The sequence below is a fragment of the Kogia breviceps genome, chromosome 2 (genome assembly GCF_026419965.1).
Source record: "Kogia breviceps isolate mKogBre1 chromosome 2, mKogBre1 haplotype 1, whole genome shotgun sequence".
Lineage (NCBI taxonomy): Eukaryota > Metazoa > Chordata > Mammalia > Artiodactyla > Physeteridae > Kogia > Kogia breviceps.
The window spans coordinates 62,009,694-62,036,564 of NC_081311.1; the positions used below are offsets into that span (position 1 = coordinate 62,009,694).

The following is a 26,871-nucleotide window of genomic DNA, read 5'->3' on the forward strand; positions in this document are numbered from 1 at the left end:
CCTCTGCTGGTGGGTGAGGGCTGATACAATCTATGATGATGATGATGTATCGCGCTAAGTTAGACGCAGATGTACTTCTCAGGCTTTACAACAATACTAATCCTCGGCAAAGAGTAATGGGGGAGAGAAGAAAAGGCTTCAAACGGGCGATCAAGTGGCGCTGACTCTTGGCGTACTGACTGGCTCCCCTACCTACAAGGCCAGCCGGGTGCGAGTCAGCGGGAAGTCCCTCCCGCGGCGGCCCTTGGAGAGGCAGCGCCCCAGCCTTGGCCACCCGGGGGCGCTGTGGGCCCCTGGGAGCGGGCGGCTCTCGGGCTGCCGGCCGAGCTCACTTGCTCTGCGCTCACTCGCGCGGAGGTTTCCCCACCGGCCGCGTCCCGTCCGCTCCCTGCGGACCAGGAGTGCCCCCTGCGCGCCCCCGGGCTCCGCTCCGGCCCGGCTGCGCCAGACGCAGCTCTGCCCGACGGCGGCGACATGGGCGTCCCCCCAGTCCCGGAGGCTGGCAGCTGGCGCTGGGGGCCTGTGCTCCTCGCCTTCTTCCTGGCTGCCTCCCGAGGTAAGGTCGGCGGAGCCTGGGTGCTGGGGAGGAGCAACGGGAGAGCACAGCGGGGCAGGGTGGGGGGGTCCCAGGTCAGATGCGGGCGCCCTGGGAGCCCCCTTCAGCCTGCCGTGACCCCAGCCCGCGGCAGGGAGGCCGCTAGGACGGCTTGGCAGGGGCGGCGGCTCTCTGCCAAGTGCCCTGGCTGGGTGGTGGGCACATGTGTATCCGACAGCTGCCCAAGCAGCTGCCTGTCTAGCCCTTCCCAACCTAGAGAGCCCAGGCACGAGTACCTTCTGCATAACAGGAAATAAACACGGCGGAGACAGCCCAATGTGTTCTAGTGGATGCCACTGGCTTTTGACACCTGTGGCGTCTCCCTGCCCCACACCAGGGCCCCAGGATCTCACGAGGCGCCGAAGTTGTATACTCTCAGCCAGTGTCCTGTACCCTGGTGACACTCGTGGTTGAGCCTTGGTGGGCACTAGTCAGTGCAGGCACTGGTCCACAGCTGGACATGGGTGCCCTCTGGTCCTTATCCTGAGGGTCTGATGGCTGAGAGTTGAGTGGTCAGCTGATTCCCAGCATCCTAGCAAAGCTGCAGCTCAGGGACTGGTGTAGGGCATGCACTGGGGAGAATGTGGGACATTTCCCAGCTTGGCTGTGAGCCCCTTCTAGGTCCTTGGGTAATTTATAGTATCTTTCGGGCCTCAGTTTCCTCAGCACAAAAACACAGAAGCCATACACAGGGAGGTGTCACTTTCCCCTTCCAAAGTCCAGACTGTCACAACTCTAGGTGGTATCCTGGTCAGGACACAGCGGCTCCTTGAGTGGGGGGCAAAGGTCCCAGTACCCGCAGCCTGGCCCCTGCTTCTGACCTGTCCAGGACTGAAGCAGTTGCATCTTGAGGGAAGAGGGGGCCGGCAGGCAGCTTATGGAACTAAACTTTAAACTTTTTCCCTGGGAAGGCTCAGGGAAAGTGTGAGTCATGCAGGGAGTTAGAGGGAGGCAGGAGGGAGGTGGGGAGCTTGGCAAGGGACCCAGTGGGTGAGTCAGAAGAAGAGGAGGAAGGGGAAGACAGGGTAAGAGCAAGAGGAGGGTTCCGAGAGAACCTGGAAAACACCTCAGAAACTGGGAAGCCTGCAGGCAGCATGGTATCTCAGCACTGGGAGGCTGGCCTGGGCCTCCGATAAGAAGGAGGGAGCCCACACCCCACAGAGATGCCTAAGCCCCGAACTGGATGCTCCCCAGGAAGAGCCAAAGAGGGTGGGGGAGCAGTCTCAGCACCGAGGTCATGGCTCATGGCAGACGGGGCTTCCCAAAGGAGCAGTGGATGGTGGCAGGCAGGACGGCCAGCATCACACCCACTACAGACCGCCTGCCCTGCCCCACCCATCCTTTCCAAGTGACCCCAAGAGGCCCTTCAGTTTTCTTACCCCTACCCTGTCCTCCTCTGGCTGAGCTGCTCTCTGTTCAGCAGCGCCAGTTTGGGAAACCGAGTTCCAGAGAACTAGGGCATAGAGAGCCAGCTTGCACAGAGCCAGTAGCAGAGAGGCTCAGAGCCCCTCACTCCATATTGTCTCTACAGCCAGGAGGCTTCACCCCCAGAGGTCTTGGCTACTTAAACAGCTTGGTACTCCATCTCTTCCTGGGCCCAGCTCATGGAGATAATTAGGGTTTGAAGCAGCTTTCCACTGAAATGAGCCAGGAGAATTCTCTTAGTTTTGAACTACTCTGGGACTCAGTATTCCTAACTGTAATATGGGCGTGCTAATGAATATTCATGCTGCTACCCAGTACAGTGTGCAAGAAGGGGGATAAGAGATGGGGGGGCCTGGTTGCAGGCATGGTCCGGAGGGTCTCTGAGTTGGAAAGACCTGCTCACCGGCCTGCTGAGGTGCTGGGTGGCCCTGGGCAGGATTGCTCACTGTCAAAGCTTTGATGCTTTGGGAAGGTGAGATGCAGGTGGCTAGTGCAGACCTGTTTGTTCTCTAGCTCTTGGGGCTGGGCCAGCACCATGGAGAATGGTGGTGGTGATAATGGCGCTCAGGAGCCTAGGAAAAGTTGCAGATACCCCTTTCCTGGGCCTGACCCAGGTTGAAATGGGTGGAGGGAGGCACCTAGGGAGCCAGGACCCAGCAGACCCCAAGGGTGGCAGGGCCTCTTCTTCCCCTATTGGCCTTCCCAGGACCTGTGGAAGTTATTGTCCCTGCCATGTCCTCACAGGCTGACCCAAGAGTCCCAAACTCTGGGACTAGCCCATGGAGGTGCACTAGGGCTGGGGAGGTGAGAGCCCATCTTCCCCTGTATAGTAAGCAGGGTTGCAGGGCCTTGTTGAGTAACCCAATGGTTACTCAAGCCTCTGATGCAGCAGTGATCGGCTCTTAGGAAATCCACAGTCTGCTGCCCAGAGGCCCTGAGGTGGAGAGAAGCAGGCTTGAGGCCAGCCCATGGGCATAAGGGAGCCTCTACCCAATGCCAGGGGTATGCAGCAATACTGGGGAGCCCCTTGCTGAGCTGGGCTGGTTGCTCTCTCTTTCCCCCAAGTAGGTCAAAGGTTCCCTGCTGGGGCCTGACCTCCGTAGGAGAGGGTGGCCCAGGTGGGAGGTACACCGCTGGAAGGCCACCTCCCTATATGCACACACATATGGGGTCCTAGGCCCAAGCAGACAGAGGGAAAGAAGAGAGGAAGAAAGGGGTCCTTGGTGCCCATCGGGTATACTGGCAGTGACCCCTCGCCAGCATTGACCAAGCCCCAAAAACTGAGTTTGAGGTGCCAGGTTTTAGGCCAACCGTTCATCTAGGAGCAGTCTGGCCTCACCAGGGGAGGGGGCACCAGGGAGCTGCGGTGGAGCTTCTGATGGACCCTCGGATCCCCTTAGCAGCAGCGCAGGCATGCCCAAGGCCTTCCTGATGCCACCCTGTGTGAGAATGGAAGGGACCTGGAGTTGTGTGCCCTGCATGCCCGGGCTTCCCATTCAACTCTGTCACTTAACAGTCTGGCTTGGGGAGTCAGTCAGAGCTCCGTTCAAATCCCAACATGGTCCTTTACTGCTCTGTCACTTTGCACAAGTTACTCAGCATCCGTGAGCAAGTTCTATCATCTCGCGCATAGGGATGATGACCGCACCTCCCTCAGAGGGCTGCTGTGAATATTTGGTGCACACGTAACACAGAGCCTGGAATAACAGTGCCCGGCACCTGGTGAACTCTGGCTGCGTAGTATTATTCTGCCTCTTGGCTTTTGGAGGCCACGTGCCATTGGTCTACCATCTTAGCTCCTTGCTTCCTGCAGGGTCCGGTAGAGCGCCCAGAGCATGGGAAGGCATTGACTGGTTGCACCGGGACGGGACTCGTTAGAATCCTGGAGGTCTGAAGTGCTGGGCCCAGCCCTCCGTAGCACCTCTACACACTTACAGTCTGTAATGCCCATGGAGGTGCCTGTAGCTTCTCTTAAAGTTCCCCAGAGATGGGGACTTTGCCACTTCAAGGCAAGCCGGGCTCAGGGTTTCCTTGTCTCATTGGGGTCTTTCTTGCAACTGAGCTTAACGTTCAGCCTGTTTACTTTGGCTGACCATCCCCAGAGAGAAAGACAATGGCCGCCATCGTGTCCATCAGTAACTCAGTAATGAAGCTGCTCTGCTCCTGACCGAGCCAGCCTAGTCCCTTAACCTTTCTACACAGGATCTTACTTCCCATGGGGACCGGGGGTCAAGCCCTGTCTCTGCCGTTCATTTACTGTGGGACCACAAACACACACTCTGCCTTTATCTGAGCCCTGGGCAGGCTGGGTAACGGGGTCTTGACAACGCTGACCACTCACTTCGGAAGGGTAATTCTATGATGGTGTTTCCTGACCTTCAGTCCATTTGTTCACTGCTTTAGGGGTTTCTACAGTGGCTGCCCATCATCGTATGTACCCTCTTTAAATCTACTCATTCTTTGACTTAAGTAAATAGATTTTAAAAGGAAACTTTGTATCACTGCCATAAATGGAAAGCCAGTGTCACTTGCCATAAATAGAACAAAATCATAAAAGTACATAATAGGAAAACCAAATAAGGTAAATTCTAGTTGGAAACTATAGCCTGGGGAAGGCTCCAAGCCTGCCGTACCTTGCAGGAAAAAAAAAAAAAAGGAGAGCTTAGCACATCATAGAGATGTTTTGAAGACACACTGGCATCAAACTGGGACTTTCTCTTTGATGTAATCAGGACTGAAAGAGAATCGTAAAGGGAATAACCTTCTCTCTATGTGATTCAGTGTTATTTAATGCCATAAAACTGAAAGTAAAACTACCTGTGCTGTAGATGCCGTTAGCTCCTCTCCATTGAAAAAGAAAACTCACCACTGTGAGGACTGGCAGCTGGGGGCAGGGGACAGTTCAGCTCTCCTGGAAGAAGGGAGAGATGGCAGTGCTCATCCTAAGAGTCCAGGACAGGGTCAGCAGGCCTTTCTGGGCTTCTTCCAGGCCCCAATTCTCCCAGCCCCCATTGCCTTCCCCACATAAATACGGTGGCTCTAGCTGGGTCCACTCCCCACGCTGGGGCCAACTGGCTGTCCCAACAACTACGGAGAGAGTGGGAGAGAGGGAGAGCCTGCAGCCTCACTGGCCAGGGCAGCCTGTCCATCTGCAGGAAGGAGGTGGGGCCTCTGGTCAATCCCTGGCTACTACTACACCCCAGACCTCTGGAGCGAGATGACCTGGGTTCAAATCCTGACACCACCACTTGCTATTCATGAGACTCTGTACAAGTTACTTAACCTCTCTGTGCTTCAGTTTCCTCATCTGTAAAGTGGAGACGAAAATAGTACCTACCTTATAGGGAGGGAGGATTCAATAAGCGACTCTATATAAAAGTGATTAGAATGATGCCTGGCACAGAGTTAAGAGCCTGCTACTACTATACTGTTACCACCGAGCCTCTGCACTGAGGGTAGGGCACAAAGAGATTTGAATTGGAACCTTAGGAAGTCTTCACAGCACAGGATCTTGAGGGTAGCTGGCTGGAGCTGGTAGTCTGGGCTACATACAGTTGTCCTCAGGGAGGGCCTGGGAGAGCTGAGGAACGAGTCATCCAGAGACGCATCCACTGGTGTGGCTCTGGCCAACTGCCCAGGCCCTCCCTGGGGAGGTGTGCTGGCCAACAGCCTCCAGCCCCAGATGCACTGATGCTTTCCCAATGTGCTGGAAGTGCCGCTTCCTCCGATAGAGCCTGGCTTCCCCTTCCCAGACTCCTTGGTCCAATGTGAATGGACACTTCCTGCAGGAACAGGTATCAATAAACACATCTGAGATGCCCTTTGTCCTCACTGGCCATGGAGCCCCATGGGCGGACCTGCCAGCTTTGGGCCCTCAGCCCTTTGTCCCGGAGGTACTTCCTGGAGCTTAGTACTGGAATCAGGACCAGTCCTGATTGGTCCTTGCCTCTTGCCCTCTGTGCTCTCCATCTTGATAAAGACAGAGCCTAGCCTTTCCTTATACCCTCCATGGACTGTCCTGGAGGACAGGGTCTGGCAGAGAGCTGGAGACGAGGTCCATGTCTGTCTGGGGCCCCCTCTGAGGGCGAGGACCTGGCCTTCTGCATCTAACACAGGGCCAGCAATAGCAGGCCATCAGTAACTATTTGTTTACAGCCCCTAGCAGCTGGACAGAGTCCAGCTCTTTGGGTGGGTCCTCCTAGGCCTGACTAAGCAAGCCAGGGACCCACTTCCAAAGGCTGGGGTGTTGCCTTGGCGACTGTGGACTAAGCTCATGCCGGGTCAGGGTAAATACACAGGCCTGTCTACACCCACACACACCCATCCCATTCACACCCACAGGGTTTCATGAGGTGAAACCTTACGGGGTGGGGGGAAAGAGGTCACAAAAAACTAGCATCCTGAGATGAAGCTAAACAAGAACTCCTTTCCCCTACACTGAAGGTTTTTACAAGAGGCTGAGCCCCTCTGTGGCTGAGGGTCCCTCTGCTAGAAAGTGGCAGAAGCAGGGCCAAATTCTGAGCGGAAGTCCCTTAGGGAACTCTGCACCCCCATGGCCTCTCTGCCTTGGGCCTGGCTCATGTTGGGACCTTAGTAAATATTTGTGGAATGAAAGAATGATGTTTTCGGTTTGGGTCTGAGGCAGAGCAAGGCTGGCTGCGTGGAGAGCACAGAAGTCAACTGGAGGTCAGTTTACGCTCTAAGTAGCTGGAGGATGAGGTGTCAGCCCCACCCGCTGGAGGGGTGGAGGGCTCTAGGGCTCTTGCTGCCTGTAGTGCTGGCTTGTCCAAGGTGTGGGTCTCAGTTCAGCCACGTAGGGCTGTGTGGCCTTGGGCAAATCGCTTGACTTCTGATTCGATTTCCTCATCTTTAAAATGGGGATAATGAGACCTACATCAGGGGCGTTATGAGAATTAAACGAGTATAAAGTGCTCAGCAAGTCCTAACATGTAAGAGGGGCTCATAAATGCCCGTGATCACCTTTGTAGCCCATTCTTGCCTCCTTCCTCTGCCCTAAGACAGCCCTTCTCACCTGCCACAGGGTTTCAGAGCTGGAAGGGGCCTAGGAATGTGGGGAGTCTCTCCAGATAGGAGGAAGAAAGGGAGGCCCAGAGAAGGATGGGACCTGCCCAAAGGCACACAGTAAGGGCATGGCTAAGTGGGGATTGGGGCCCAGGGATCTGCCTGCCCAGGCCAGAGTTTTAATCCTGAGACCTCACATTTCCCAGGATCACAGCATTCTTCCTCCAGGTGTTTCTGCCATCTTACCCAGAGGCAGGTGGGGGCTGGGGGTGGGGGGGAGTGCAGGGCCCCAAGAACAGCACAATGATGGATGGTTCCCACCCTGGGCTCAGCCCAGGGCTGGGGGCCTTTTCCTGTCCCACATGCTCTCGGCCACCCTGGAGCCAGGGGCCTTCCTCCCCAGTCTCCGACAATGCCCCAGGTGTCCAGAAGGATCTGCTCCTGACAATAAGCGACATCCTCCCGCCAAATAATAATAATTCCAGCTGGGCTATTTATAGCCCCCGATAACACACGTGCGCATGCGCAGTCACGGAAGGCATGGGGCGCGTGCGCTGTTTTCCCTAACGCCGTGCCCTTGAGAGTCCTCCTAAGGACAGGCTGCCCGTGGGCCTTGTGCTGGCTGCCGTCTCAGACACCACAAACAAGATGTTTTCTCTCCCCCCAGGACAAAACCTGTAGATGCCCGGCCCACTCCTGTCTGGCCCTTTTGCTCAAACTGAACACTCTCACCCATGCCCAAACCTAAAGCCCAGGGAAGCTTCTCCTTTATCTAAAAGGGGAAGAGGTCCTTCTGGGGCGCGTGGGGTGTAAGGGATTGAGCAATGCCCCCTCCCCAACTCTGTCTCTGAACCCCCGTTCTCTGTGTCCCCCCTGTGGGTCTTCAACGAAAGCGCTCCTCGGGCTGAAAATCCCCTCTCCACTGCTTCCTGGGCAATTTTGCAGTCATTAACACCACTGCTTGGACCCAGGGGACTCTGGGCCTGATGTCCTGCTGGAGGCCCTGGGCTGGTGCCCCACTGGAGGCCCTGCTGCTTTCTCCCGTCCTGCCCACACCTACCCCGCCCACAAGCTAGCCTCGGTCTTGCCACATCTTGGCCCCAACCCATCCACACCTCTGTCCACTCAGCAGTCCCCACCCTGCTCAGCTCTGTGCTCCGCTTCTTGTGTCTGCCTCTGCCCACCCCAGACCTGCGGCCCTGGCCTCTACTGAGCCAGCTTCCCCGTGGCCCCCAAGGTGTATGTGCTCCTGCAAATGCTGCTGGATCTGGATTCGGCTCTCACCCTTGGCGATAGTTCTGGGGCTGAAGATAATGTTGGGAAAAGGGGAAACCAGTTACCAGCTGGGAGAGATGCTGCTGGGAGCTGCCTTGTGGCCTGCTGGGGAGAGGGGGAGTAGAGGGCAGAAATAATCCAGGGTCCACTCTCTGGGTGGGTCTTTATTCTCCCTTAGAGGGTCCTTTCTGTAGCTACTCCCCACTTCCATTTACTGGCACAGCCAAAATTTGGCAGTCAGGCTTCCACTGGGGACCTTGGGTGGATCATTTCCTCTCTGAGCCTGAGGGTTTCAACTGTAGAACAGTGGGCTTGGGAAGTAGAATCCCTCCCTGGTTACACCAAGGAGCCACACTCATGGATCAGAAACTCAGATGCCCACGGGACACTTATGGTGAGGGAATGAAGCAGGCCAGGTGGGAAGTTAGGGAGTAGGAGGGACCGCAGAAGCTACAACACCAGTGTCCCATCTAAAAAGGAGGCTGCTGCTCAGATCCAGTGGATGACTCCCTCATAGGAAAGCTGGTTTGGTGTTAATTTACTGATTCTCAAAGAGAAGCCAGAAGTCGGAATTTTCATATCAAATTCGCGGTCTTTAAATTTTGGCGATCTCCAAAAAAAAAAAAAAAAAAAAGAGTAAAATACTTTGAGGGTCAAATAACATATGTTTGAAGGCTGAGTATGGCCGGTGGGCTGCCAGTTTCTGAAATTTTTTCTTTCAGTACAGAGTCTAAGTGCCTGAGTTTAATTTTGATTCTAGTACTTGTTTGCTATGTGAACTTCGGTGAGTTACTTAACATCTCTGTGCCTCTGTTTCCTTATTGATGAAACAGGAATAAAAATAACACCTACCTTACTGGGTTGTTAGACATGCCCATGCTATTCCTTCTTCTAGTTCTAACTAGATCCTGCTTTACCTGAAGCCCCCATGCTCTAGGTTCTGAGTTTATACCCTCTGGAACGTTAGGCAAACCACTTTCCCTTTCTGGGCTTCTATATTTCTGCTGGAAAGGGAGATCAGCATCTCGCTAAAGAAGTTCTGAAATCCCTGCTTACCTTGGCAATGACTTTCCAAAAATCTGGGGCTCCCAGACATGGCTCCCTCTCACATGTGGGCGCTGTGAGTGGGAGGCTGTGGTGTGTGTCTGTCCTTTTTACCTTCTGGGGCTTAAAACGCCACCCTTGCAGACATATTCTTTGGGGCCGTGGCTTTGCTGCCTCCTCACACTGTGCTTTAAATATGCAGGCACGCCAAGGCTGGACCACAGCTGTTACCAGTCATTCACACCTTAGTGGGAGAGAATCTGAATCTGGCTTCTCCATTCTATAGTGCAGAACGGTTTTCACTCCTAATGTCCTAACGTCTCTTGAATTGCAGAAATGAGTTAGAGACCTATCTTTCCCAGGTACCAAGCACCGACCTTCAGAGCATTTCATGTAAAATATCTGTAATTCTGCCTCAACTCTGGCAGGTAGCTGTTTCACTTCTATGTTCTATAGTGAGGAGTCTGAGGCTCAGGGTCTATGTAACTCTCAGCTGTTGGACTCCAATGCAGGGTGGGCTAATTCCAAAGCTACACTAGGCTGCCTTTCTCCTCACTGGGCCAGGCTTTCAGCTCTGCCAGGTGAGGGGAGAGCGGGGTGGGCTGTAAAATAGGGAAGGGGCATCTGGAGGAAGAAGTGTTGTTATCTTGGGTTCAGGCAACGGCAATGAAAAGGACATATCCATTTCGATCCTGTACATATTTACAGGGTCCTCCTTCCCTGTCTGCCCACAGCAGCCCCTGATTTTAACCAATTAAAATCAAAATATCACTAATGTCTAATAACCATGCTATCCCTCCTATGTCTGCAGGGGGCACGAGAGCTCACATCTCGTGTTCTCCTCTTTTCCTCATTCTGTCCTCTCACAAGCCTCTTGTAGCTAATATTTTCCTCATTGCACACATGAGGAAACTGAGGCTCATAGCTAGACAGAATTTTCTGTTTTTAAGGGCCAGTGCTTTGGGGGGTGAACCTGGTTAAATGCTGGGAGACTGGGGTAGGATAAAGAGGACCAGAGCATGGCTTCAGTTGCTTATTGAAAACAAAGTGAACTAGAAAATATTTCTAAGAAGACTGGGTGGCAGGCAGGTGCCTGGATGAGATGATGACCTTTTCTGCATTGCCTGTCCTTGACCCTTAGACACCTTGGGTTTTCCTACTTCCTTACCACCTTCCACTTGCTGGAATCCTCTCTGTCCATCTACCCCAAAGACCCTCCTTCCTTTAAGAAGTCTCCTGACCATCCCCAGGAAGATCGTGTCCTCTTTTCTGCAAGTGCCCTGAAGGCTGGTACGGGTTTGCCCTTTAGCCTATGGGGTTATTTTGTGAAGAGGCAGGACTTGTCTGCCCAGCTAGGCCATAAGCCCCTGGAGAGGCCACATCTTCAGCATCCGGGTGAGATGTAGCACCTGACACAGGCCTCACGCAGGTAGATGCTCTGTTAGTGTTCACTGATGAGGAGACGCGAAGGCAAGGCCAGCCCCAGGAGCCGCTGGCCCCCAGAGGGGCAGTCAAGGGCAAAGCGCTGCTTTTCCCAAACAGCCTTCCACTCCTCACCCTGCTTCCCACCCGACGGCACTGGGCATGGAAGCTGGAAGTGCCAGGGCCCAGGTGTGGGCAGAGCCATGGTGCCTGCAGTAGGGGGATGGGAGCTGGGGCTGGAGCACATGTGCCATCTGGGAGAGGGACACACGCTGGCCGGTCCCAGTCTGCTGCCTGCCTGGAGTCTCTCCTATGCCTCATCCAGCTACACCTGGAGAAGCTCCTGTGGCTCCTCCCACACAGCCTGGGACGGAGCCGGGTTCATGAATTAAAGAAGAAGCTGAGGCTTGGGGAGGTCAGCTGACTTGCCCGGAGCTTGTGGCTGGGGAACCCGCAGATTTGAAGCCCCAGACCAAGGTTCTTCCCTACTCTGGGGGCACTGGTAGTGGCGCCGGCTCAGGCGGGTGACAGGCTCTCGTCTCTCTGAGCAGGTCTGGTGGCAGCATTCAAGGTCGCCACGCCGTATTCCCTGTATGTGTGTCCTGAGGGACAGAACGTCACTCTCACCTGTAGACTCTTGGGCCCCCTGGCCAAAGGGCACGACGTGACCTTCTACAAGACCTGGTACCGCAGCTCGCGGGGTGAGGTGCAGGCCTGCTTGGAGCGCCGGCCCATCCGCAACCTCACGTTCCAGGACCTTCACCTGCACCACAGCGGCCACCAGGCCAACTCCAGCCAGGATCTGGCCCAGCGCTATGGGCTGGAGTCAGCCTCTGACCACCACGGCAACTTCACCATCACCATGCGCAACCTGACCCTGCTGGACGGCGGCCTCTACTGCTGCCTGGTGGTGGAGATCAGGCACCACCACTCGGAGCAGCGGCTCTACGGAGCCATGGAGCTGCAGGTGCAAGGAGGTGAGGGCCGCCTCTGTGGGACAGCTGGGGTGTGGGGGGGTGTCACTCTGGGGATGGTGCCTGTGCTTGTCTGGGAGGGTGAGCAGAGAGGAGGACAGCGTGACTGTGGGGTGGTGCTGTGCATCTGATGGTGCAACACTGTGCCGGAGGCTGTGTGAGTTTGTGTGGGTGGTGCCGGCACTACAGGGGTGGCACGGTGTGTGGAGCTGTGTGCGCGTCTCTCTGGGTAGCTGGGTATGATAGACGGAAGTGCGTACGTGGCTCTGTTTACGACACTGGGACTTTAACGGGAGGGGGTGTATGAACTTGGGCTGGGAGTGTGACTACTCACCACAGTTCCATGGCTCACACCTGAGGTGTGAGTTAGGAGACAGAGAGAGAGAGAGAGAAAGAGAGAGAGAGAGAGAGAGAGAGAGAGAGAGAGAGTGTGTGTGTGTGTGTGTGTGTGTGTGTGTGTGTGTGTCTGTCTGTCTGTCTGTCTCTCTCTGTCTCTCTCTGTCTCTCTCTCTCTCTCTCGGTGAGAAGGCAAGGGGCAGTAGACTAGATAGAGGTGTGGGTGTGGGCAGGTATCGACATGCCCCTGAGGGTGTCATGTGTCATGACAATGGGCAGGGCATGCCTGGCTGTGCAGTGAAAATATGCCTCCGTGCGTGTGTGCATGCAGCTGGGCCAATGTTGCCAAGGGGAAACTAGCCTGAGTACCTGTGACAGGAGGGGGGGCATGCCAGCCTGGACAAGTCTTCCTGGCCTCCTGGGTCTGACGCCCACCTAATGACCCTTCTCTCTGCTCCCACAGGCGAAGAAGCACCATCCAAGTGCATTGTGTACCCACCCTCCTCCAAGGAGAGTGAAAGTAAGGAACCACCTTTTTGGCTCTTCTGGGTTCTCTGTTCTCCTCTGTTCTCATCCTGGACCCAGACCTCATTCTGAACTCTGACCTCATCACCCCAAGCCCATGGAACCCCCATTCCTCCTCCTTTGCTGCTGCCTGTCCATTCTGTTTCCTCCTTCACCTGAGCCACTGGGCTGCAGCCCCCAGAAGCTCATGCCCCTTCCAAGGCCCAAAGCCTGAGGATGGTGGCTCCTGGAGACCCAGCTCCTGACTGAGTGGGGCTGTGCCCCAGCAGTGACCTTTGGCCAAGACAGGTACTGGGTGCCACAGGCTGCCGAGCTTTTTTTCAGTGGGCATGGCGCCTGCCCACTAGCCCTCTGCCACAGGCAAAGGTTGGAGCGCTGTGGTGGGGGTCCTCATGGCTTGGACTCAACTATTTAAAATCTCCTTGTTCTGTGTGGGGAAGGAGGAAGGAGAGGCTCAGGAAAGGGACCAGAACTACCTTTTCTAGAGCTCCTACTATGTGCCAGGACTGTGCTAAGTCCTTCCAAGTACTGGTATCTCAGTGGCTTCTTATAAGAACCCTATGAAATAGGCGTCACCAACTTCACTTTACATACATGGAAATGGAGGCCCAGAGAGGTGACATAACTGCCTCATTTCACACAGCTGACAAGGGAAGTGCAGCTGGGACTGTGCTCACATCACCTTCTTCCCACGTCGGGGTAGGAGACTGGACACACAGTGTGGTGGGTGTCAGTCAGCCCCGTGGTATTTGCCCAGAGGTGCCCTACAGGGGATGGGGGCACTGCTTCAAGAGGTGCCTGGGGCTTCCCTGGTGGCGCAGTGGTTGAGAATCCACCTGCCAATGCACGGGACATGGGTTTGATCCCTGGTCCGGGAAGATCCCACGTGCCGTGGAGCAACTAAGCCTGTGCGCCACAACTACTGAGCCTGCGCTCTAGAGCCCGCAAGCCACAACTACTGAGCCCGCGAGCCACAACTACTGAGCCCGTGAGCCACAACTACTGAAGCCTGCCTGCCTAGGGCCCGTGCTCTGCAACAAGAAAAGCCACTGCAATAAGCCCACGCACCTGAACGAAGAGTAGCCCCCGCTCACCACAACTAGAGAAAGCCTGCACGCAGCAACAAAGACCCAATGTGGCCAAAAATAAATTAATTAAATAAATTTTTTAAAAAAGAGGTGCCTGGGCACTAGGAGGCCAGGCGAGAATGCCCAGCAGCTTGGAGACAGCAGGCAAAGGCGGGACATCTTAGGGACACCCCACTCTTCTGAGAGGAGGGGGTCTTGGCTTCCTCAGCCTTCTCCCTGTTAGTATTTATCGGGCATCCAGTGTGGACCAGCTCTGGCCTAGGCCCTGGAGACACAAAAGTGCAGGCCTCCTCCCTGCCCTCCAGGAGGATATACACCAAAACTGAAGCCAGGAATGGGAACAGCTCAGCTACAGCCCCGGCCAAGCCCCCACTCAAAGGCTGTGGTGACTTTCTATTCGAGCTACTCATTTTTTCTGAAGCAACAAATGGACCAGCCAGGAACAAAATTAGAACACACAGTTGGGTCTGAATTAGACCCACACGGAACTAAGAACAAGCCCCTCTTCCTGCACACCGCAGAGCTCGTGTGTGGCCTCAGCACCGAGCCGCTGCCTTCCTCACTTCCTCCACTCGCAGCTCCCCGAGGAGGGTGGAAAGGGGGCCCCCTCACCCCGAGCAGCCCCTCCCTTCCCATGCAGCAGCCTCATGACTGTGTGCGCACACGTGTGCTATGCACAGGACAGGGTGAGCCTCACATGGCAGGGTCCCTGAGTGTTTACTTCCCCATTGCCCCTTCCACTCTGAGCAACCCCCTGTCCCACTTCTGTTCCCACAGAAACACCTCCGCCACAGCTGCCATTTCACAGATGGAGAAACGGGGTTCAGACGGGTGCAGGGACTTGTTCCCAGTCTCCCAGAGCCAAGCAGAGTAGCCAGAGTGCCTGATTCTCAGCGTGCAAACCCTGCCTGAGCACTGGGGCCTTCCCCTCTGTCAACACTCGTTTTCTGAAAATCAGCTGTATGAGTTAAGTCTTGGAGACAGAGACAAGAGATGCCAGAGGGGACGGTGCTAGAGAAACCAGGTGTGAAATGGAGAGGGGGTGCAGATCTGGGTCGTTTTTCTTGATCTAGACTCTAGAGAAGCAGCTGCTGGAATGATGGGAACAGGAGTCACCTGGGAAATCCCAGGAGTCTGGCTGATGAGAGCCCAAGGGTGAGGCAGAACCTTGAACTTAACTGTTAAGGGTCAGGCTTCCTTTGCCGGGCACCTCTGCTCTCAGGTTTTGACATTTTCCTCCTCTCCAGTTCGCGGGATATGCAGCCTCACTCTGGTCCCTGCTTCCCTGAACTACTGTCTACAGGGAACTAACTGGCTACTTAAAGGCCAAAGGCACATGTTTGCTTCTGCCTCGGCGTCAAGGGCAGGGGGATAGCATCAGTGATCTCTGGAGTCCCCTTTCAGGCCCTTGGTTCTGGAGGTCTGCAGACTACAGCTGTGGTGGAGTTTTGGCACTAAGGCGGAAGTGGTCTCAGATGAAGAGAAACCCGGCTATGCTTTTGGGTGGGGTGTGCGGGCTTCGGACAGTGCTTCTGTTCTCCAGGTATCGTGTGTCCACTGAGCCATGTGAGCAAGCGTGTCCCTTTCCAACTAACAAGGAGGCACCCTGTGTTATCTAAGGTCCTGAGTCAGGGCTCAAAATCGAAATGCCCGCAGGGCCCGGGAGCTGGTGGGTAGGACAGTAGGGAGGGGTAGAGACTGTGGTGAGCACCCAGCTGCCAGTCTGTACTTGCAGTTCCAACTGCCACGTGCCAGGAAGGGGGCCCAGGGTTGCCAGAGCCACTGAATTTTCAAGCAAAGTCAGAAGTCCACATTTTACATGAACCCTCTGAATTTTAAAATGTTGGCAACTAATTAAAAAACAATTAAGTACTGTGTCGGCCATAGTTGCAACCTGAGTCCATTCTAGTGAAAGGCAGTGTGGTAAAGTGGGTAAGAGCACAGATCCTGAAATCAGCCAAGATGCTTAACCTCCCTGTGCCTTAGTTTTCTCATCTGTAAAATGGAGATGCCAGTTATAATCATACTTTCCAGGTTGTTATGAGGCTAAAATGAGGTACTCTGTGTAAAGAAAGTGCTAAGAACCACACCTGGCACGGAGTAAGTGCTGTGTATGTGTTGGCTACTATTACTTCTAACGTGGAATTCTAGGCCTGGCTTCCCAAGTCATCTCATCCATTCCCCCGTGCCAAGGCAGGATGGCAAGTAGATGGCAGCAGACAGTGGACACATATCCTGTTTTCTAACAGTTCGAAACATTTGCCTGGTGACCCATGTGCTTAGTAGGCCCCAGGGCTGACCGCTGGGTACTGCCCTCCACTGCCACTTGCCTTTGGAAAGATCCCAGTCCCTGCTGTAAGACAGGTGCCCCCCAGCCAGCCTTGGTACCTGATCAGTTAATGATGCTTCCAGCCAAGAAGCTCTTTGAGTTTCCCTTCTCTGACTGTAGCCCCAGTCTCCTAGCGTTATCTCTGGGGAGGAGGAGGGTAGTTGGTCTATGAAATCCTCTGAATGCTCACAGCAGCTTGAGGTGGCAGGGGAGGTGATAAGAGAGGAGTGGGGCTGAGGAGGTGGTACCCAAGGAGCCCAGGAGCCCCGAGTTGCTGGGGGGCTGTGGTTTTTCACTGAACCTAGGGAAGGGGGCTGGGCAGCCCATCTCCCTGAGAAGCAACCTCCCCACCCCCCAACACAGCAGGAGGTATGGTTTGCTTTCATCCAGCCCCATACCTGGAACCAGGCAGCTCCCCCCTCCTCCATAAACACCCTCGGGGTGCTACTGGCAGGCCTTGGACAAAGACTCCCCGAGCAGGCTGGGCCCCTCCCATCCCACCCCGCTGTGTAAGGGCCTGGCACACTGCTTGCTGCTGGCTAGGCAGGTGCCTCTGCCGGTGCCTCATCACCTTCTAAGCATGAGTCTGGCTCTGGATGGCTACAGAGCAGGAGCCCCCCACCTCACCCCCAGGTACTGGCCACACGTAGCGGGAGGGCTGGGGAGCTGTGGCAAGGCTGTGCTCTGCAGAGGAGCCCGTGGTGTCGGAGGGCAACTGGCCCACAGAACTCTCCCCAAACCCTGGCCCCTGGCCCTAGCCTCAACTCCCAGGCCAGGCTGTAAGGAAACCAAGTCCTCATCCCCTAGAGGGGCCGAAGAGAGGGAGTCTTTGCTTGGGGACAGGAGTCAGGTAGAGGCTGGGCCAAGTCACCCACAGCCAACAGGGAGCTGGACTCAGTGATCACTGACTGACTGCACCCAATGCTGCCTAGTACCAGTCTGGAGGAGACCTGCTTTGATGACCAGAAAAGAGCACTGTGCAGCCGGTTTCTCAGTGCCCACAATAAGGTCCTGTGATGGGGTTTAGAGATACTCGAATGTCTGAATTATAGAACATTTAACTTTCAATACTCTGAAAGTGCAGCCTCGCTAAGATCTGCGGGGAACCTGCTTTAATGTGGAGTCGAACTTGCTTTGTAACGGCACATCAACTGTTCCTGTACCAGTGGGTACTTCTAAAGCGCCTGAAAACAGCTTGTTCTCTTCTGAGGTCTGAACAACCCCCCTGAAAGCTTGTTTACACCGTCAGGTTGTTCAGCAATACAATGAGATAAAAACAGCTTTTATTCCCAAAGAAGTAGTGCAAAGGCAACACTGAGCCCGTTCACCTCCCCAAAGCTCCCTGGAGCCAAGCTGACGCTGTGACAAGGTATCCCAGCCCATGGTTTTTCTGTCAGAGGGAAGGGCTAAAATGGGGAAGGAAATGCATTTACACTGGTTGTGGTCCTGAGGGCACGTCTGTTCCCAGGCAAACTCCTGGAGTCAGCAGATGGACTGAAATAAATCAAACCTCCCATGCTGTTGACGGGATCGTGAAGCAGTACAAGTTTTTTTTTTTTTTTTTTTAGAGGACAATTTAGCAATAGCCTAAAAGAAAATACACTTACTCTTTGGCTCAGCACTTTTACTACTAGGGTTTTATGTACAGATGTACTTGCCCAAGTGAGCAAAGATGCCTACACAAGAAGTTCATTGCTACTTTATTAGTTATGTTGAAAATGGAAGAAACCTACTTACACACCAGTAGGGGACTGTTTCAATAAATTTTGGGTGAGCCACGTGATAAAGCCCTAGGCAGAATGAGGTAGATCTCTGTGCCAATACAGAGAGGTGTCTAAGCTGTGCCAAGTGGGAAAAGCAATTGTCCTGTGATCCCATATATGCTCTACATGCGGGGAATGTATCTAGACTATACACAAAAAAACTGCTGACAGTGATTATGTCTTTGGAGGGAGCCTGGGTAGAAGGGGAGGAAGAAACTTTTGAATTTTTTTTAACTTGTAAATTTTTGTGTGTGTAATTTAAAAAGTTTAAAAAAATTTAAATGTTGGACAAGGATTCACATTTCCCTAGTTCCTGCCCCAAGATTTTTCCCCGTGAATTGTACATGTGAGATCAGTTTAGAGGCCCCATCCTGGAGCCAAGGAGTCTCTCCGGGGATAAATAGGGCTTTTTTATTCATTTATTTTTTGTTGAGATAAAACATATATAACATAAAATTTGCCATTTTAACCATTTTTAAGTGTTTGATTCAGTGACATTAATTATGCTCTCAATGTTGTGCGATTATCACCACTATTTATTTCCATAAGATTTTCATCTCTTGGGCTCCTTCTGACCTTGAACTCTGGCACGAGGTCTGTGAAAGGCCTGCTCTCCCTTTTCAGGGAACAACCTGTCACCCAGGGTGGTCGAGCTGTTCCCAGTGGGCTGGGATGAGGACGCTTCTCTTTCCCCGCTTGAGTTGCCTCAGCTGTAAGTGCCTGGCCTGGTTTCTGGTGCTCTGGCCCCCCTGGGGTCCCCAGACCTTCTATGCCTCTGCAAGTCAGTGAGGGTCTGGCTGTGGGGCCTGGGTAAAGGTGGGTCCCCCTGTTGCCAGGCCTTCCCTCTCTGGGCCTCAGTTTCCCCTCAGGAGGTGCAGTGGGAACGGGGCCTCACCTTGGCTGCCTCTGTCCTTTCAGGCATCACGGCTGCTGCCCTGGCTACGAGTGCCTGCATCGTGGGGATCCTCTGCCTCCCCCTCATCCTGCTCCTGGTCTACAAGCAAAGGCAGGTGGTCTCCAACCGCCGTGAGTATCCCTGCCCGCCTGGGCTAGGTGGGTGTGTGCGTGACCTGCCCCAGCCCCCCGCTCAGCCACGGGCATTAGCAAAGGCTAAAGGCAGGCACAATCCTGCTCTTCAAGAGACAGGAGCCGCTACAGTCCTTGCAAGGAGCTGGGCTCAATGGTGGAGAGAGGAGGGGATCCACTAGCTCCTTGGCGCTCAATGAATAACTGTTGAATGAATGAATAATCATACGGAGCAGCTGAAATTGGTTTATAAAAGTGCTACCACCTGGAGATTGTTTGGGGCCCTGCTTTAATGTATGGGTAGCCTTGTCTTGGTAGCAACTGTTGGGACAAAATGACCTTTGGATTATCAGAACTGGGAGGGATCTTAGAGATAACTTGATTCAACTCTTTCCTTTTCCAGGTGAGAAACCTAAGATCAGCAGGGTTAAATAACTAACCAAATGTTATATAACTTAGTAAGTGGAAGAGCTAAGACTCAAAACTCAGGGCTTTACACCTCACGCTTTTCAGGGACTATAGTCCCACCACATAATAAAAACACCCATCAGCATGTGCGTCATAGCAGACGACCCCTAACCAGTAGGACTGCTGTGCCAGGCACCATGCCAAGCTTGCTATATACATTCTCTCACACATTCCTCGTAACCCCTCTAAGAGTTTGGTCCTACCATTGGCCCCATTTTACAGCTGAGCAAACTGAGACGCAGAACTGTTCAGTAACTCCCTTCAGGAACCACACAGCGAGTTTGCGGTGGAGCCGGGTTTCAAGCTGTGACCACAGATACCTTTTCACCCACCTCTTTGGGTGACAGTGTCCCTTGCCCTTCCTTTGACTCCACCCATGAGCCTCATCCAGTCTCAGTCTTCCAAGAGCAGGAGGGTGCGGGCCCTTGCTTCGCCTCCCCCACCTCTTCCCCTCTGTCCTCTGCAGGAAGGCTTTGGCTTACACCCGATCGCCTTCGGCTGGACTGTAACAACTTGACACCCCTCTGTCCCTCTGTCACTGGGTCACTCAGAGGCTGTGGCCTTCCTCTCCCTTCTTCTTATTCCTCTCACAAAAGCCACCACAGTCTATCTACACAAATACCCTGGGGTTGGGGCCGGGGTGGGGGAGGGTAAAGGGGTTGGAGCAGAAAGAGGAACCCAGGGGATCAACCAGGGGGAGAAATCATTGCAGAGCTGCCCTCAGCTCCTGCTCGTCTGTGGAGCACTTCCACGGAGGTGGAAATGGGACGAGGAGGGGGGCCACGCTCAGCTAGGCTTGGCTACCAGCAAAAGAGGTGCCTTCTGTCCCCCTTACTCCAGACCACAGGACTGTCTCCATCAGGGAACAGGAACTGGGAAACACATCCCTGGCAGAGGACGGCGTCGGGTGGAGGAGGCGCACTGCTGATCCTGTTTTGGCCCCTCACAGCCTTCCTTACAGGGCCCCAAGGGGTTGGCCAAGGTTCTGCCCCTGTCCCGGGCCGGACGAAGGAAAACCAGAGAGGGGACATCCCCAGGCCAAAACACTGTGGGGTGTCCTGAGGACACGGGGAGCCGGGGTCAGCCCCCAGTATCTCCTATTCCACGCACTGGGACACTTGCAGACTGAGGGGCTTTGCAGAGGAAGGGACAGATGAGCTGGGTGCTGAAGAACTGCACTGAAAGAAGGCTCAAGGGGGTGCGGTGGGCCGGCTAGGGCTGTGCCACGACCAGTGTTGAGCACATCTTCTGAAACTCTAAACGAGCCCCATTTCTGTGATGGGCAGCCACTTCATAGCACCTTTCCCCAGATTTAATATATGCAGTAACAGGAAGGTATCAATCATTTAGCTCCTAATAAAAGTATTTTTGAGGCCAGTCCTCTGTCCTCTCCAAAAAGAAAAAAAAAAAAAAAGACTTGCATGGTCGAAGGCTTAGAGACAGACACAAGAGATGCCAGAGGGGACGATGCTAGAGAAACCAGGTACGAAATGGAGAGGGAGTGGAGATTCAGGTCATTCTTCTTGATCTAGACTCTAGAGAAGCAGCCGTTGGGATTATGGCAACAGAAGTCACCTGGGACATGCCAGGAGTTGTGGCCACAGGGCAGAGGCCGAGTGGCCTGGAGTGGGGCAGCGGGGAGGCAAGTCGGAGAGGGAGTGGATGGGAGCGTGTGTGGTGCACTTTGGGCAGGATGATGGCATGGAGCCTGGCACGGAGCTTGGAACAGAAAGTGTGCTTGGGAATGAGCCAAATTCAGGAAAAAAGAAAGTGTGGGGAGCACTGAGGAAGGCAGTGTGCTGCGGAAGCCAGTGGGTGTGGCAACAACCTCTCTAGTATCAGAGAGTCGGTGTCCCCAGGGCAGAGGAGGGGATGAGCTGAGGGAATGCAGTCACCTGGTAAACAAGGAGCCATGATTCTGACACCTCAGAGATTTCAGGAAGTTGTGTGCAACTTCCCGTGGGTGTTCTTTTGTTGTGCCCCTCCCCTACCGCTTGTTTCCCCATCGTAATCAGCAGCAAAGCTCGTAAAAAACGAGAAAGATCTGTGGGAGTACATGGGGAGCTGCAAGAAAGAGGGAAGTTGGGGTCACTGCATCTGGTTGGTGGCCAGTTTGGGGGGTAGGGAACCTGCACAGTGGGGCAGGGTGGCAGCAGCTTGGCTGCAGAGTAGAAATTAGTAGCATGGCTGAGAAGTGATAGGATCTCAGGCCCCCTAAGTTTCCTCTAAGAGATGTTGCCTTGAAACCCACCCTATTAGGCAATGCAGAGGATGGGACAGAGAGGACCAGGAACTCTAATTAGGAACTGACCTTGCGACACTCCTGCCCAGTAAACCATGGCTGATGACCAGAACGTGACAAATATCTAAACAGGAAACAGCAAGTTCAGGAGCCAGGCCTTTGGTTGATCATGAATGTCTAACCATCACCAAGTTAAGACATGGGAGAAATCACTGGCTGCCTTTGGTTTCCTGGCAACAGATGTTGTCCCAGACACTTGTAAAATGCAGCCCAAATTTCATTTATCACTGGTCAAAATGGGTCGCTCACTGAGGCCTCACCTGCTGAGGAGACACGCGGAGCGCTGCCTGCCACACGGGCTTCCTGAGTGAACAGAGGTGGGACCCAGGGCTGAGCACGGCCCTGTCCCGGATTTTGCTCCCGTTCCCCGAGGGGCATCTGCCAGTGAGGGCAGGGATGCTGTCTGGGGAAGCCTTCCCTTTGTGACTAGCTTCTCTGTCTGTTTGTCCCTAGGTGCCCAGGAGCTGGTGCGGATGGACAGGTAAGGCCCATGGAGACCGTCCTGAGAACACTTCCAGCAGCTGTGCCACCCCGATTCAGAGTTTGGCAGAGGCTGCCTCTCTTCCCTGGGCTGTCATCTCTGAAGGGCAGCATCTACACCCAAACTCCTTCTGCAACAGTTAAGGGGGAGGGGGATCTTTTAGCCAGGACAGACTGATTCTCCCAACTTCACCAGGATCTCTTCCCCTCTCCTCTCTGGTCACTGCTTATACCACGACAGGGCTGAGAACAGAGGTGTGGCCTCCCTGGTCCTCCCTGTGCTCTGGGCCAGCTGTCAGGAAGGAGATATTTCTGGGCAGTAGGGCCCCTGTTTAGCTGCCTGGCACAGCTGGTTAGAAGAGCATTTACCATCTGCCACCGAGGCCTACACATCTGTGCCGATTGGCTGTTTTCCCTGCCACCCCTCACCCAGCAGTCTGAGCCGCAGGAGGCTTGGATGAACTACGCACCCACCTTTGGGCCTCATTGGTCAGCCAGGCCAGGGTGGGGGAGGGGAGGAAGCAGCTGAGCCCAGGCAGACACTGAAACATGCAAAGGAGGCCAGCACATCTGGAGCTGTGGCCCCTCCCTGCAGGGCACCCCAAGGAGAAGGCTGTCAGGCTACAAGGGCACAGGCTGGCCGGGCTCAGATGGAGGTGGCAGGCTGGGGATAGAGTGGACAGGGAATGTGTGCTGGTGCACTCTGGACAGGAAGCCGGCATGGAGCCTGGCACGGAGGGCATGCTTGGGAATGAGCCACATTTAGAAATTTGGCCCCGATGCATGCAACACCAAATTCAGAGCTCCTCCCTGATGTTTGAAAGGGATACTATTCAAGACAGGTCACAGGAAGTCCTGCTAGCGATCCTGCTAGAATCTCAGAGTTGGAGGGGTCCTCAGAGGTGGTCCCACTCGCAAGCAGGAAGAACGCCTCCCTTCAGCTCAAGACAAGCTGTGGGGACATTCAGTGCTAATGCCATTAACTCTATTGACCAAAGAGAGACTTGTCCCCAGATTCCTGAGGCGCCTCTGACCCTGGGCTTCCTTCCTAGGACTGGGGCAGATGGTCAGATCACAGGGTGGAGTTGGGGTCAGATGCCCTCAGCTCAGGACAGGTGGGGAGGGCAGCCCATGGCCTTTTCTCTCTGGCCCTGGATCCTCCCTTCCTGCTCGGAGAGGCTGCTGAGGCCTGGGGTGGGAGGGCAGGTGAGGGGAAGGGAGCAGAGAAGGAAGGCAGGCGGGAGGGCAGAGGCCTGGCCCCGGGCAGCACGGATGACCTTCAGTTCTGATCCTCTAGCAACAACACTCAAGGAATCGAAAACCCTGGCTATGAGATCTCTCCACCTTCCCATGGGATGCCAGAGACCAAGCCCAGGCAACCCCTGACCTATGTGGCGCGGAGGCAGCCTTCTGAGTCTGGGCGGCATCTGCTCTCTGAGCCCAACACTCCTCTGTCTCCACCAGGCCCCGGGGAAGTCTTCTTCCCCTCCCTAGGTAAGTGATTCTCTTCCCTCACAGCTCTATGGCCTGCAAGGTCATGACCTCTCCATGACGTGCAGGGCATCAGCCTCACTGCCCACCCTCCCTGGGGAGTCCTCACAGCCTCAGGGTGTGGGGTTGGGGGGATAAAGGACAGAGGAACCCCCACTTCACTCTGCTCCTCCTTTCCTCTGCAGACCCTGTCCCTGACTCTCCAAACTCTGAGGCCATCTAGACCAGCTGGGGGCCGTGGGCAGCTGCGGCTGGGCCTGGGGCAGGTGCATTTGAGCTAGGGCTGGCCCTCTGAGTGGTCCCTTGGCCTTGGCCCTGGTTTCTGTCCTCCGGCTCTAAGCTCAGACTCTTTGAAATACCCCTGATGGCCAGACCCTCAGCCTCTCTGGATGCTACGTGGCAGAAGGGAGGAGGTGTTGGATCGCTCAACCCCTGTCTCGAGGATGGTGAGGTGCTGGGATCCCACCCCAGAGACCTGAAATTCACCAGCTACTGATGCTAAATGACCTCCATCTTACAAGCCCCAGAACTGCCAGCTGTGTGGCAGCCTCTCTCCCTGGGACATAAGCCTTGGGACCTGACAGCAGAGATGTGGGCACCGGGCAGACTTCCCAGTGCCACGCTCCAGGCATGAGACAGGACAAGACGTGGAGAGACTCCTCCCCACTGTGGTGGATCCAGCTCCCCCATCTCGCCTGAGATTGCTCATCTGTCAAACCTCTTTGTAATCATGAGGCTCTGGGGCTGGGCCTGCATGACCTTGGGCCGTGGGAGCCTTCCCCAGCTGCCTTCTACCAGCCAAGTCTGAGGAGCCGTCAACAGCTTACACAAATCTGGGGCATCCACTGCCTGCGCTCTGGTCCCCAGAATTCATTGGCCAGAAGCGCCCAAGCAGGGAGTATATGCTGCGGCACGGTGGCACTGTGAGCCAACTGGCATCTTGGGCAACGGGAAACAGGCCAGAGGTTGCACCACCCACCACAGATGGGAGTGGAGGGGAGAGTCAGGGGCCTGCTGGGAAGGTGAGAGGAGAGGGCTCCACCGCCTGCTCCCTGCGGTCGAGAGAGATGGTGACCACATAATGTACTGCTCCAACTGTGACGCTCTTGGGGTGCTATTCAGAACTACTTGGGCAACAGTGCAAAACCTGTGGGTGGATTGTAAGAGCTGGGTTTAAATCCCTACCCTTCTTCCGAGGTGCCTGAGGTGCAGGGAGCCCTCTTCCCCCACCCCCCAGTCTTTGGTCCTCTGTTCCAGTCAATCTGTGCTGAGCCTCCAGTGCAGCGTGATCCTGTCGGGTGGGAAGGAGCGGGCGTGTCCCTAGAAAGTCTTATGCCCACGCTGCTCTGGACCCCCTGCTCCGTCTCCCGCTTCAGGGCATGACCCAAGTTTGTTTTTATACACATATATGAGGGGAATCCTTTGTGCAATTTCGATTAAAGAGTTTTAAAGCATGGAGAGGAGTGGGGAGGGGTCTCTGTACACTGTGGGGTGAAAACGGGTGGTGGGGCCTGAGAGGGGAAGGAGAAAGTTTGAGCTGGACAGGAGCCCCGGGCACTGCACTGTGGAGGGCGTCATTTCAACTGGGCATTCATCTGCCAGCAGCTTACGCTGGCTCTGCTGAGCCAGGCCTGGGTGCTGAGAGCCAGGGCTTCAGGCCAGGCTAAGGGCCCGGCCGGCAGGGAGCAGCCTGCCTGGTCTGGTTGGGAATGGGAGTTGGGGTGGGAGAAGGGCACAGCTCGAGGCTCTCCAGCAGCAGTGAGAGCCCCGGTCCTGCAGCTGAAGCCAGGGAGCCCCTTGGTTGCCCCCAAAAGCTCCCTTCTCAGGCCCAAGACCGTAGGTTAATGTGGGCCTCTAGCCGTGCCTGGGGGCCTTGAGGAGAAAGTGGGCGCGGGCCTCGGGCCTCGAGACTCTGCGCTGACTCCTCCAGTGGCCAGAATGCCAAACCCTGGCTCCTGCTTTGTCCCTGGGCATCTACCCCTTGGTTTTATCTGCTGCTGTGGACTCTTCGTGCCAGCTGCCGCAGAAAGAGGGAGCTATTCTCACAGCTTGTGGGGGCCCAGGGAGCAGGGATGGGCAGGGTGATACATGCTCGAGGCAGGGCCAGGCTACCCCTAGGGTTGAAGGACAAGCCCATGGACCAGACTCCTCGTGCCCCAGTGCAGAAAGAATGTTCCTGCCCAATGGGGAGGCTGGCCTGGCCCAAACCTCAGCTTCTGACCTCAAGGCAGAGACAACTTCTAAGAATTTGGCTGCCAGACCCTAGGGCCAGCTGCGCTGTGTGGAGGAGGGCGGAGTCCCCGCGGCAGAAAGACACCACACTTCCTCCCCAGCTTCCTCCTGCACGGCCCCGAGTTCTTCTCTGGACCCTTACTAGTGAACGTATCGCTTCGTGGTTTCCTGTTTTCAGTGAAGTTTACTCTGAGCTCCAGCCTCCATTTTCATCCATGACAACACGCCCTGCCCCTAGCAACCTTAAAGGCACCCTCCCTGACGCTGTGGGGAGGGGCAGGGCACTAGGGTATCCCTCTGTGCTCGCCCCAGGTTAGTAGTGCCTCTGCAGATGCCAGCTCTGGTGGCCGGTTCCTACAGGCTCAGTGCCTGTGGGCTGGGGTGCATGGAACGGAATAGGGGAGCAAGAACATAGTGCCTGCCTCCAAGGGGGCTGGGAGGAGCCCTGGGGCCTTCTGGGCAGGGTGGGACTGAGGCAGGAAGCTCATGGATCATGGCACTGTCTGAGGCCGTGGGAGGGAAATTTGTGCTTTTAGGCACTAAGTCATTGTTAAGAGATGTATCAGGAATTCTGGGAACATCTCCTGATGTTCACATTTAATAAAGATCTCCTGCCTTTATTTCCTTCAAGTGATAAGCTAAGGGAATGGAATTGACCCTCTCTGAAAACACACAGCAGAGGCCACTGGATATGCTGCTGTTGGATCAGGCTGGCCCTGCCTGGGGGTCTGTGGTGATGGACTGGGGTAGGTGTGCAGGAACCCCGGGGCCACTTCTCGAAAGACCAGCCCTGGGGATACCCTGGCTCCTGCCTGGCCAGAGCTCCCTCCTACACACGGCAGCCTGGCATAGAGGGGCTAATGCATCACCTTCGTCACGGAGTGCTCTGTGGTGAGGGAACTGGGAAGACGAGGTGGGGCTGGGGGTTGCAGAGGCCTTATTACTCTCCACCCCAGCTGGGGCTCTGCAGCCCTGCCTCCTGGAGGAGGCCTTCCTGGGTGACAGCTAGAGCTCTCCAGGGCTGGCCTAACTGTGCTGGGGGCTGGGCTAAGATTTGCTCAGGGAACTCAAAGG

General features: G+C 55.1%; 2 protein-coding genes across 2 annotated transcripts in view; one reads left to right on the forward strand and one right to left on the reverse strand.

Annotated features, from left to right (window-relative positions):
• CDH23 (cadherin related 23) overlaps positions 1-26,871 on the reverse strand; it is a 466,374-nt gene that overhangs the window by 36,643 nt on the left and 402,860 nt on the right. The gene's annotated exons all lie outside the window — the stretch shown is intronic.
• Positions 279-25,021, forward strand: VSIR (V-set immunoregulatory receptor). The gene is made up of 7 exons (XM_059054254.2): positions 279-556; positions 11,335-11,760; positions 12,557-12,613; positions 18,717-18,824; positions 22,048-22,075; positions 23,372-23,568; positions 23,751-25,021. The coding sequence occupies exons 1-7, from the start codon at positions 475-477 to the stop codon at positions 23,786-23,788; spliced, it is 936 nt and encodes a 311-aa protein (XP_058910237.1). The 5' UTR covers positions 279-474; the 3' UTR covers positions 23,789-25,021.

Bases quoted from the DNA above. Each gene is read 5' to 3' on its own strand.
- VSIR (XM_059054254.2), top strand. From the start codon at position 475: ATGGGCGTCCCCCCAGTCCCGGAGGCTGGCAGCTGGCGCTGGGGGCCT. The intron at 18,825-22,047 runs GTGAGTATCCCT...GTTTGTCCCTAG, and splicing joins GCAGGTGGTCTCCAACCGCC to GTGCCCAGGAGCTGGTGCGG. The intron at 23,569-23,750 runs GTAAGTGATTCT...TTTCCTCTGCAG, and splicing joins AGTCTTCTTCCCCTCCCTAG to ACCCTGTCCCTGACTCTCCA.